Source organism: Caretta caretta, chromosome 1 (assembly GCF_965140235.1).
Source record: "Caretta caretta isolate rCarCar2 chromosome 1, rCarCar1.hap1, whole genome shotgun sequence".
Lineage (NCBI taxonomy): Eukaryota > Metazoa > Chordata > Testudines > Cheloniidae > Caretta > Caretta caretta.
In genome coordinates, this window is record NC_134206.1 from 191,726,904 (window position 1) to 191,740,409 (window position 13,506).

At 41.4% G+C, this 13,506-nt stretch overlaps 1 protein-coding gene across 3 annotated transcripts in view; it reads right to left on the reverse strand.

The window, feature by feature from the left end:
* Nucleotides 1-5,980: 5,980 nt before the first annotated feature.
* Nucleotides 5,981-13,506, reverse strand: part of EPHA3 (EPH receptor A3) — a 311,971-nt gene continuing 304,445 nt past the window's right edge. For 2 of the 3 annotated variants that reach the window (XM_075118146.1, XM_075118145.1), the window contains exons 16-17: nt 12,591-12,746; nt 5,981-9,966 (exon numbers count right to left, since the gene is read on the reverse strand). In XM_075118146.1, coding sequence (XP_074974247.1) covers nt 9,861-9,966; nt 12,591-12,746 — 262 coding nt within the window. In that variant the 3' untranslated portion in view covers nt 5,981-9,860. Of the gene's footprint in view, nt 9,967-12,586; nt 12,747-13,506 lie in introns of those variants that run through there. The other variant, XM_075118150.1, reaches the window with a different exon arrangement.

The window sequence follows — 13,506 nt, forward strand, 5'->3', positions numbered from 1 at the left end:
ATATTTTCATTCAAACAAATTATTTTTAGTGTGTGGGGGGCTCTTCATTCTGGCTTTATTTCAGCTCAGTGTCTTTTAAAATTAAATGTTGTGCTCCACAACTGCATGTAACATATTGAGATGAAAATGCCTGGTTATGTTTCTTACAGGTTAGGGAGCGAAAGTCAGAAGGCCAGGCCAGTGCCCATGCAACACTTCAGGGTTTAAGCGATGCATAGAGCTTGCGGTGAATTTCACCCTGGCTGAATTCCTTGTCATATGCTGCTTTCTAGGTAGACATGGATTTCTCATTGATGCTAATGTGAGTTCAATTTGTGGATAGAGGCACAGCCTTTATACATGTTATGGCACCATTTATTTCATGAACAATACATAATTATAAGTACATTAGCAATGCATATGAATTGTGCACCCACGGTGAGGTAATATCCAAGAATGCCTGAGATCTCATTAATGGTTGCTGTCACCGCCAGTCATTGTTTCTGAAACCATGATTTGTTGCTTCGAACTTATATACACTCTACACATGGCATAAGTGATGAGTGACCTAGTCCAGATTATAAAACCTCAGCTGCGTGTTCTGCCTCCCTAAAACTGAACAGTTTTAATAAAGAATTGTTAAATTCACACTCACATTCCCACCTCTCCTGTTCCCAGTTTTGGATTGGAAAAGACATGCAGGTGCCAGATCATCCAGAGAAGAGGTATTCTTACTGTTCTGGCCTGACCGGAACCGGATCATCAAAAGAGAGGGTCTCTTTTCATCACACAGGCAGCCTGATTGCTCAAGAAGAGGCTTGGGACACATCTGCCCTTTGAGATTCTTATGTGAAGTGACACCACCATATTTCCTTAGGTTGAGCCATCACTAATACTCCTGCTTTGTTGCTTTGTGTCACCTTTTAATATAGTTTATTGACACTGCTGGGAAAACTACTTGTAACCAATACAGCGAATATCCTTAAAGAGAACGGCTGGCGGAGAAGAAGGATGGTACAGTGGTTAGTGCACTAGCATAGGCCTCGGAAGACCTGAGCTCAATTTCCTGCTCTGCCACAGACGTCCAGTGTGATGCTGAGCATGTCACGCAGTACCTTGATTTCCCATCTGTAAAATGGGGATAATAGTACGTACAAAGGTGTTGTGAGGATAAATACATTGAAGATTGTGAGGTGCTCAGATAATTTGGTAAATGGGACTCTGCGACTACCTAAAATAGATTAAAACTCTAGTGATGTTCATTCTACAGCACTGAAACTTCTGTCTAAAATGGGGGGAAATGGTGTTTTGCAGTTAGGTTAACAGGATACAAAAGCCCCCTTAATACCAGCATAGATCTCCATCAAGGCTGCAATACTAGCAGCTCACTTGACCGAAGATGTGTCAAACTGTATCTGTGCTAGTGTTAAGGGGCTTTCTAACAACACTGGGCTAACTTGATTGAAAAGAAATAACTCCCCCCACCGCCCACATGTAGATAGGAACTCACTGGCAATGTGCACGGCAAGATTTCAAGTGAGCCAGAGCACTGAATCTCAATTAGCTCTACAAGAGCTCCCTGTCCAAGATGAAATTTGTACAAATAGTGATGACTGCAAGTAACTCAGCCTAAGTAAAACCCAAGGAATACAATGATCTTGCCAAACGTACATAGGTAAATGCTTTCTCCAGTGATTACTTGCTTGCTAAGCTGAAATGTTTGTATACAGCACTGAAGAGGACACTTAGCCAAAATGTTTTCACACAGAATTTTTGCTTTTTGTTTTACTTGATTTACAATGAAGTGCTGTTAAGACATAGATTTGAGAGAGTGAAGTACTTGTAGGGGATAGGAACATACCATAGCTTCTTCCATAAGTCCAGAGTCAAATAAGACATATGCAAATAGAATGGAGATCGAGAATAAGTCATGATTACAAATTCCACCTCGCTGGAGTACACAGGAAAAAAAGAGAAAGCAGGCAGAGGATGAATGATGGGTGGATCACAGGAGCTCTGCTTACAAATTACTAGAGCTGGTTAAAAAGTTGGACTTTCTCTTCTGTGGGAAGGTCCAAAATTTTGAAAAAAAATTGTTCAGTTTTGGAACTAAAAGTCAGAACTTCATAATTTCTTGCAGATGGAGAATTTTTTCTGGATTTGTTTCGAACCAATCAGAACATTTCATTAAGCAAATTTCAAAATGAATTCCCCCCTGGAAACCCAAGCTCCAAGGCCCCAGACTCTGTGGCTCCAGGGCTTCTCAGCACCCAGCTCCTGGATAGGGAGCCTGGAAGCTACAGGTTCTAATGCAGTGCAGCAGGTAGGCTGGCCTGGAACCGCAGACCCTGGAAGCCCTGGAGACCAGATTTCAAGGCAGCCTGCCAAGTGGGCAGCATTTGGCTGGCAAGAAACCAGGCAGGTAAATTTCTAAACCTGCCTGGTAGTCAGGGTTCCATTGGAAGATTTGTCAAATTGATGTGGCATGGAAAAATATTCCATTGGGAAATTTCCAACCAGCTCTAACAATTACCATGACTGACTGCTTCTCAGATTGGCTAACTGCGTGCACAAATGACTAATGGGCTACACACTTATCTGATTAGAGTCACAGTACCTATATGTGCAAACTAAGCAAGAAATTGCCTGACAACTTGTCTAAATACCAGACATATAAATAATAGGGGTGGGATTTCTTTGGTAAGCCTTTTAGAGGCATAGCACAGACCCTGCAGCCCAGAACGGGGAGTATGTGATATTAAGCCACATTTGTGCCCTCCCCATCCTGGGCTGCTCTGGACGCTGAGGAGGCCCCTGGTGTCACAGACATTGAAAGGCCTGCCTATGTTACAGCAGGGTCGCCCCAGGCTGCCCTATGAGCTGCAGCACTGCCCAGAATCGTCACTGCACTGCATGCTGCATCCCTACCCCAACACACCACCCATCCTGCCTCCACCCCCTACCCCAGCTCTTGGGAGGGGGTCCCTGAAAGGAAGTCTCACAGTTGTCTTCCATAGTGCCTGTACTAAGGGGGGAGGATCCTTCCCCAACTAGATCTGGGGCTTTTTAGAGCCCCTTTACCCCGTTCTAGTCCTTTCATCAGGTCCAACAGGGTCAAGAGTAGGGATTAAGACCTCACACTGTATCTTCAAATAATTAGGGGATGCAAAAACATTTATAACTGCTGATTATTTAGAAGTAACACACTGGGGACTCTATCTTAGATTACATAGTCTGTAGATATTGATTTCAGCTCCTTTTGGAATAAATTGGCTATATGTTATTTGACTATATCGTTTGAAGGGGGCAGGATTTGTAATGGATTTATAGACAATCTTTTCTTTCTATCCTGTCTGGAACAGGAATTCTTGAAGATGACACTTGAAGCAACAGCCTGACACTGTATGTTAATTTTCTTGCATCTCAGACAGTTTGAGGACAGCCTTTGGAGATGTGGTGATTTGACAGCATTGAAGAATGCTTGCATCTAATTTGGGTTGAGTGGTGACCACTGACTTTAGATAAAAGTAACTATCTGACCTTATTTTAATGATGTAATCTCTGCCCCTGGGACTCCTATTCAATTTGAAAATGTGACACAACATGGAATATGAGAATTTGGGGCCAAGTAAGTGCACAGATGGTTTTGCATTGCCGAAGATGTGCATGTATCATAGGCATTTTACTTGTGCAACATGAGCTCACACACAGTAAAATGGAAACTTTTAAAAGTTCAGGCCAGCCAAATATGATTATGATTTCCTGAGTGGCTGTGTGGTTCAGTGGCTATCCAATAGGTGCACTTCAAGACTTTCTTCTGTTCTGAGAGATATTACCAGTCCCAGCAGTGTTTCCCACCTGAATATATCAGTAATATCCATCAATCAGGTTGAATCTTTCAAAATGGAAGATACTTTGTGTGACCACGATAAAACAACTAGGCTACTAGCCAGATCAAAAAATGATGAGTTATTGTTACCTTCTGAAGGCTTCTTAATGACAAACCACATATTGAATGAATCGGGATCTCAGGTCCATTCCTTGTGGATGGATGTTCAAAGCCCTTCTTCCATTGGCACTGATTGGTATCTCACTGGCGATTTCAATAAGATGGATAAACAGATATAGGATAAAATGTTATTAAGCACATTAGTGACTTACGCATGTGACTCCCATTTTCAGAAATGCCATCGCAGCCTACATCTCACTAAGGCTTTCAAATAAAAGGCTTAGGTGCCAAAATCCCCTTTGAAAATGGGACATAAGCCTATAAGTCACTTAGGCACTTTTAAAACTGTACCCGTGGATAATGAACAGACTGTTAGCATTTATACTGCCAGCTTTGAGTTGCGGACTGAGGTAGGTAGGATGGAGTTTGCTTCCATTGCTGCTGCTCATATATCTATTCTGTGCCAGTGCTGACAGTCTAGAACCTTCCATGAACACTAATATTCTTTTACAATGAATAAAATAGTTATAACAGATTATTATCCAAATCTCCTCAATACTGTTAGGTCAATGTGCCAAAACACCACAGGACAAAACCAAATCATAAGTATTACGGCTAAGAGAATTCTGTTCACAGAGTAAATAGCTTGCACACTATACAGATTAGACCAATCTAGTATCTTAAGAACAGAAGAACGGCCATACTGGGTCAGACCAAAGGTCCATCTAGCCCAGTATCCTGTCTGCCGACAGCAGCCAATGTCAGGTGCCCCAGAGGGAATGAACAGAACGGGCAATGACCAAGTGATCCATCCCCAGTTGTCCATTTCCAGCTTCTGGCAAACAGAGGCTCGGGACACCATCCCTGCCCATCTTGGCTAATAGCCATTGATGGACCTATCCCTCCATGAATTTATCTAGTTCTTTTTTAAACCCTGTTATAGTCTTGGCCTTCACAACACCCTTTGGTAGAGTTCCATAGGTTGACTTGGTTTCCACACCATTCAAGCATACTGTTCAAATCCCGCACTGGAATTTAGATTTGCGTCATATGCACCCACTGCAGCATAGTAGGTAGCATACAGATGCTATAAAGAGGCACTAGGTTTTGCTGCAGATTTGAATTATTGCCTCCTTGTTTCTGTTCTGTGGTGTTAAATGGCTCCTCTTTCAAGTAATATCACTTAACAGATAACACTTGCCAAGTTTGCCCACATAGACTTACTCCAGAAACAGCTCTATAATACATGACTTTGTATGGTTAAAACCAAAGTGAATTAAAAACAAGCATGTGCTCCTCATTTGTAATACAAATGGATACTAATTCTTTACTCATCCTTAGTAATGTTAACTGGAGAAGCAGAACATTCTGAAACATTCACATTCTTCTAGGAAGACAGCTCTCAAGAGGCAAAGCTAGGCAGTGTACATTGGTATTTTCAAATGATTCATGCCTCAGTGAAGCACATAAAAACAATCCTTTTGCTTTGGTACTGTAAACGGGGGGAAAAATCACTGCCTCTCACCCCCCCCCAAAGAGGAGAGATCATTAGAAGATGCTTTGTTTACAATCCAGAGGCAAAAAATGATCATGGGGAAAAGTTACAGTAACTAATGGGCTTTGTCTTATTTTGTTGACAAGAACATCATTTTATAGTACTTAAGCATTCTAACAAGACCTGTGGAGGTCCAGTCCCCTTGAAACAAAAGTAGAAGTTTGGAGTTACTTGGCTTACCTAATATAAACAACAACTTTCTCAACACCTTATAGGCAGTTTGTGACAGAAACAGTCTTCCCATACGCACAGAGTGAATCACATCTTCACACTAATGTAACTTGGCAGAGCACCAATGGATCTGGCCAGCGTGTTGACTTTAAATATTGCTTTTTTAATAGGTGTTCCTAATAGCAGCTAACTTTAACTCCAGCTGTGCATTGAAGTTGAGAATTTAGCCACAGGTAATGCATTATATTTAATTCAAATTTAATCAAGCCAGTTAGGTTTTTTTCAATCAAATAGATTTACTTCGCCTCAAAATAAGCACCTGGGCATTCCAATATGTAAAAAATACTTTCATTATGTTTATTATAAAAATATAAATGTTTCCACTACAAATAATTTTACATTAGTAAGAGGCCATCTATAATTGCACAACATATAAACTAAATGAGTAAGTAATGCTTTGAATTACAAGTTAAAATAAGTACATATTACCAATCAAATCACATCTATACATTGCTTATTGAATGCTAAGTACAGCACAAAACTAGATATGTTAACAGAAATAAATTATATATGTAAACTATATTTAAAGATACAAAACCAATAATATGGTACATAATGTTGTGAATAGTTTGCGTTTTGTTTGATGTAAATAACCAATGCAGATCCTGTACAGGAAGATGGCCACAAGAATTCTAGTACCGCTACTCCACATTTAAGAATTGTACACTGTTATGTTTACATATGTACAGGGGGGAGGGGAGTGTGGGATGTTTTCAATAAGAGGCCACTTAGAGTACATGTACAATTTTGAAGGGTAGAGGATGCTAAACTTGCTTAAAACCACTCTACTCATAACTGCAAGCAAAAAACAAACAAACAAACAAACAAAAATGATTTCCCTTCTTACCAAGAATCAGTATGATGCACTTATGCTGAGCATGCTCAGAACAGTGTCCACAGAGGATGACAAGAGAATATTAAGGGTGGTGTTAGGTGTAAGATCTCAATTTGAAACATTTTTCTTGTTTTGAGAAGCATTTAAAAATTTCCTCCCCTAAAGATGTCTGAATGAAGACTGAGAGGAACATCTATAGAAAAACCTTGTGAAAAGATTCCTCCTATACTTGTGTCCTCACTGGAGCTTGGTGATTTAAATTGATTAACAATGTCTGAATTTTGACTCTTAAGCCCAAAGTTGAAGAGAAGAACAATTCTGAACACACTAAGAGAGCTGAAATTGGCATTCATGCTTTCTTATATTGGATCTTATATTGGACCACCCATCCCTAATTGGGCAGGACAGTCCCGAAATGTACATTTCAAGTCCCAGTCCCAGTCCCAATGACTCGGGGACAGCATTTGTCCCAGATTCCCTGCAGCATCACTATGTGCCTGCCTGAGGCCTAAGGGCAGTGCCAGCCTCTTCCTGAGATGGGTTTAGCTCTGCCTTACCACAAGGATCCACCCTGGGCTCCGGCTCCACCCCCTGGCCAGGCCAGAAGCTGGAGCCTGGCAGTAGGAAAAGCTGCCCAGGGAATCCAGGTCACTGTGTGGGGCCCTGCAGTCCCAGACTCTTCGTCTGCCCTTGGCAGTGAGCCCCGGGGTGTGTGAACACAGGCTGGGGGCTGCTCTTGTGCATCCCGCTTCCCCCAGGACTGGTGAGGGGCCTGGAGCTCCTCACAGCAGTCTGGGCTTTTTGGGCAGCTCTTACCACTGCCCAGCTCCAACTTCCAGCCTGGTCAGGGGGCGAGGCCTCAGGGAGGAAGAGGAGGAGCAAGGGCGGGACTCCTGCATGTGTCCCATTTTTGCAGTTTGAAAAGATGGCCACCCTAATATTGAGTCATCCATCATATTTTGCTGCAGAATCCTGGTCTAACAAGGGAACACACTGAATAGAAAATCACAAAGATTGTTTGTGGTCTAATTTTAATTTTCTGCACTTTTCAATATTGTTGGTTCAAATTTTTGTCAAATCATATTAATAGACATTATCAACTGAGCATATTTCAAATCAGATTCTTCTGAGCATGTTCACTTGCCACGATTTACTAAAAAGGCGATCTATAATTCCGTCTCTATTTATCAGTGAGTGATAAATGTGTTCGTTTTACATTGTTCACGTTTTGGATCCAGGAAGAATAATTTAGATGCAGATTCAGCCTAAAGAATTCTAGGAATTCAGCCTAATGCTTCTGTGTACTTCAGAAGAACCTGCAATTGATTTTGCATTCACGGCAGCAGACTCAACTAGATACATAGCAATTAAGGCTGTGAGTTTGTCACAGAAGTCATGGTTCCTGGCCAAGGGGAGCTGTGGAGCTGGTGCCTGGGGACAGCGTGAGGAGCTAGGAGCTGAAGGATGGACATGTCGCTGCTTCAGGGGAGCCACGAATGGAGCCTGTGAGACCTGCCACCCCCCCAACCCCAGCACCAGCAGGGGTCCTGGGCTGCGAGCCACCACCTGCCACCACCTGCATGCCACCACATGGCGCCCCCCCAGTCCCCTCCCATGAGCACCCGCGACACTCCATGGCCAAACCCCCACCCCAAGATTTAGTCAGGGGTTTACTGCCCGTGACCATACATGACTTTTACTAAAAATACCTGTGACTAAATTGTAGCCTTAATAGTAATCTGTACTACATACTACAGCCCTGGATCCTTCAAAATGCATTTGTCTTGTCTTTTGTTTGTTTTCACAGGAACTCAGTGTTATTCAGTGGAATCCATTCTGCAGAAGAGGCGGAAGTTTAAGGAGGGCAGGATTCCAGTCCAAGATGTGCAGCACTAAGTCACATCCTAGTGTAATGATCAGGGACTATGTATATATATATATATATATATATATATATATATATATATATATATATATATATATATATATATATATATATGTCATGACTTCCTGCTAATTTTGCACATGTGGCAATCAGGAATAGAATCCCTGACCTTCAGCTCCATACTCAGACTCAAACCTTTACCACGTAAGCTAAAGAAGCAGTCCCACTAAATTAGGGTTCAAATCTGCCTCCCTTATATTGGGTTCTAGCACCTCACTCTGCAAATAGCTCCACTGAAATCAATCTGAATAAGGTGCTACTTACTCATCATGTGCAAGGATGGTGAAATCAGGTCTTTGGGAGGTAAAGGAAACTAACATGCTTAACCAGGCTGGATATTGATCCATGGAACAATTCGTATGTTGCACACACACAGTTCTGCTAGTATATTTACTCTAGGTTAGAAGTATAACACATTACTGTGAACAGAGATATGACATAGATGGAATGTCTGTAACTCCAGATGGATTGTTCAGAGCAAGAGCTGGAATAAAGCTTTTCTTTCTTGGATTTCAAACAGGGCAGTATGAATATACAACAAAATTTAGTAAGTAACACATCATACAATTTTCTCAGGTTAAACCATCAATTCTGATAAGTGAAGTCTGACTGCATTTGGCACATGGCAGTAATAAATCTAAGTTAAGATATTTAAGCATAAATATAAACAATAAAGAATAAAAGGAAATAAATATGCCTTTTTAAAAACAAATTAAGACTTTTTTTTGTTTTTTAAATGGAAACATTTAGGGAAGCTAACGTAATGGCAAAAATCATTTGTGAACTAACTCAAAGTCACTACAAACTTTATTTCTGTATTCCTTTCCACAGTTGAAACAGAGGATTACAGTGACATTATTGTATGGCCAGATAAGTTTGAGGTATGATCCCTCAATTTTGCTTGCCTTTAAAGAAATAAAATACCTGTTACAGATTTCTTCTGTGTATAAAAATACTGCAAGCCTTTCTTGTTGATGCTGTCGATCAAACACACAGCCTTTATGTCCGTGGTTTTTCATGATATTCAGTCAGTTAATGTTCAAATGGCTCTAGGGTTCAGTTTCAATGTTTTACTTGGAAGGATGTTTACATATTTTTTTCTTTTCAAAATTATTATCTGTATTATCAGTTAGTTACTTGAAGGGGAAAAGAAAGCACCCACCCTTTAGGATTAAAAATTTTTGTTCCTATTTTTAAGGCATTGATACTCAATATTTGAGTTTTTTAGTGGGCTTGAAGTTACCAACAATGTTCCCAACAGTGTTGTGAGAGCTCCTTTAATTCGTGCAGTTTTCTCAGCCATCACTATTTGCCCTTTGAAGCAACTTCTCTCTTTCTTTGACCTGAGCAACATCATTTTGGTACCTTACACAGGAACAGGGCTATTCTTTGTATGATTTTCTAGCGCTTTAATGCTGCTAATAATCTTCTTCTGAGGACCAACAACTGTAACACCAACCTTCTTCATATCACTGAAAGAAAGAGAACACAGGGTTGATAAATGTGATGTCCTCTACCTCTGTGTTTCATACTGCCTTTTCCCTATTGCTAGATTGGAGATTGTATGAGAACAGAAACCAGTGAGAATGTCTCTCTCTCTCTCTCAAAAAATAGCACAATAGGAGAAGATCTCACCGAGCTGTGTTCTGCTTTGTTTAGCACCAGAAAATACCCACCCAAAAGATGAGACAAGTGCTGATTGTGGACCTGAGTCGACTATTGAGATTCCTGGGGTCTTTTCCCTGCTGAAGCAGCATTTCATGCTGTGACCATCCGGCCTGATTTTTTTCCCTGAATCAGGCCTGCCATCTTGCACACTGAGCCCTTTTAGCAGTTTGGCTTCCACAGCTCTGGGGTTGATGCTGAAATGTATAGCTACATGGTCACATTCACAGGCCCTGCTGTGTCTTTGCCTTCGGTTTCTCCAGACTATCTAATCCCTTTGTTGGGCACGGTGGAAATGTGACTTCACACTTTTGCAGTGAGGCTAATTAGCTATTAGTCCACAGGAAACTGGCCATTACTAGTGGGTTTCTGCAATGTTCCCAGGGGGTCTTTGCCATTATCAACTTTTTTTTTTTTTTTTTTTTTTTTTTTTTACAATTGCAACAACATGCTAATTGGCTGTATTTATGTGTTTTAATTTCCATACTGCAGCTATTGGTTACTTGTTCCCCATCACTTAGTTGCCACCAATGTATACCATTAAGAAGTCAATATTCTCTCTGGCACAGTATCTTCATAACCATACCTGACATGTTCCCAGGTGCAGAGAGACTATTACCACAACACTCTGTACTGCAGGAATAAAGATGGTACACATTTAAATTTAAACAAACTAATTCATTCCAGCTGGATACATGAATTTGTAACACCAACTCCTCCAGCTTGTTCCTCGAGATGCAGGAGGAAATCAGGGCTCATTCAAAGCACCAATTTGAACCAGTTCTTTCCCTGCTCTATATAAATGGAATTTAAGGTAGATTAGAAGGATTGTAGCATTTGTAACAGTTTGGGAATAATGAAAAATATTCTTTTCTCAATGCATGTGTGCATGGCTTATTAATATTAATGAGTATTGGGTGTTGTGTTCTGTCCCAATTAGTGGCACCGAGACCACTTAGAGAGAGAGAGATAAAATGAGTCTGCTCTACAGCCTTAGCTGACAGCGAGTTGGCTTTTAGCTCATGCTGTAGAGGCTCATGCGCTAAGCTCCAGAGGTCCCCAGTTCAATCCCAACTGCCAACGACTGGGCTCTGTTGGTGTTACATATGCACATCAGATGATTTGAACAAGAGGATGACAAATTGTTTAAGGGAAGCTTGGTTGCAACCAACAAATGATCTGACATTTCTGTTTGTCCACATTCATGCATAAGTACAACAAATAGCGGGGTCAAATTTAAAGTCCTAACTATGCCTTCCTTTACATCGATGGCAACATGAACTGCACCTAAGTAGGTGCTCAGGGATGAACTGGATTAAAAATGTCCTAAAATCTCTTAGGTTTGCTTATCTCATGCTACCTCTCCTTTAAACATTCCCACCATCTTCCTGAGAGAGTTAAAACCCTCAGTAACTTCCTCAGGCTCTCCTCCTGCTTATAAATGTAGTGATCATCTAATCAGGGACAGAAAGGTGACTTCTGGCCAGTCACCCAGCCAGCATAGTGAAGACCTGCAGCAAAAAGTCCATGGACACTGTTACCATTGAGACAACTGTGTCATTGAATTGACTCTAAAACACATCTTTCTAATGTTATTTTGCCTTCCTAATGGTATCATAATGTGTCTCACCATCTGTTATATATTGCTTACATCCTAGATATTGAGCTCTCTACAGCAGTGACTGTCTTTATACTGGTTGTTTGTACAGTAACTGACTCCGGGGGGAATTCTGTGCCACCGTGTGTGCACATAATTAATGAGCCATGCAAATTTATATTTTTTTACGCAGAAAAAAGCTTCTGCCAGAAAGTTGCTGCAGTTCCACTTTTTGCCCACCAGAGGGCAAGATGGCACTAGAACAGAGCAAACTCAACAGAAAATAACTTGGGCTGGAAAGTTACTGCAGTTCTGCCTTTTGCTCACCAAAGGGTGCTGTGGCAATGGAACAGAGCAGCAGCTCCCAGCCAGCTAGGAAAGAGAAAGCCTCCCTTCTTCACAGCACTTTTTGGGCCAGGGGATATGGGGAGACATCATGGGGCTGCTGGGAGGTCAGACAGGGGCTCATAAGGGCTAGTGGGGGATGACAGACTGGGGCAGGGGCTGAATAGGAATGGAGGCACAGGGCCCCATGGGTAGAGGGGTGGCTGAGTGGGGGCATCACATGGAAAGACCTTCTCCTGACTCCACTGGGCTCTGTGTGAGCACAGGAGTCTGCTTACACAGAGCAAGCTGCAGTCCTCATGCCATCTGCAAAACAGTTTGTTTTCTATACATATATAAGAACTAAATTTTGAATTTACACTTGAAAATGGCCTTTAAATACAAGAGAGTATTTTTAAGCTATTCTTGTTAAAGCTTAGTCCAAAAATGTGACTTGTGCATGTTTAAAATAAAAAATATCCATAGGCACTACAAATTGCACTAACTTACTCTATGGAAATCTTGGCTATTGTGTCACATGAACTGTATTCCACGCCTGTGAAGATGTCCTTGCACTGTCCTGTCCGAATCCCGTTGAGCCAGTCACCTGTCATGCGGAATGCTGAGATGTCAACGTTGCTTTGGTCCAGGAGAAGATTTGATGGCCTGGAATAAAAAGAAAGTAAGAGAGCCGGAGTAAGCATAAGATACACTTTGTGTCTAAACTTAACACCAACACCAGCAGGAGTTCCCAGCTGCTCTCCTGTTCGTCTGTGGAATTTATCCACCACTGTGGCCTCATTTGTTCAAGTTGGCAGCATTGAGGAACACTGTGTAATCATCTTGTTTATGAGCTCCAACTACTCGGCTCATCCAGGTGCTTTAACTCACGGAAGCATTACCAGTATGTGATACAAATTTTTTACATTATAATTTAATTTCAGTCTGTATGATTTCTAACAGCAGATTGTTGTTGGATTAATAGCAACAGGGAAGTAAACGTCCTATTGAAAATAAGCATAAGAAGTGTGACAAGGTAGGTGAGGTAATATCTTTTCTTGGGCCAACTTCTCTACTGCCAGGAAGAGCTGGATGACAGGTATCCCTGCATTTGGTAGCATTACGGAGGGCCATACTTGAGGCTCTCATAATGATCTACCAATGCAGTCAGACATGGTGATGGGGCTCTTCTTTTCCAACTTTGCTACTACACTGTAATGTCTTATGTTAGTGCACAGATGTGGACAAATGTCTGGCCTCCCCTGTATTGACATGAGTTGTTTTTTCTCATTGCATTGTTATCTTTTTTCTAAGCTGCACACAAAGCCTCTGAATACCCATGTGATCAGTATTCTTTCTGGTGGGCATGACATCTTAGTGTCCATATTAATTATTTCCCAGCTGCGACACTAATTAACATTATATC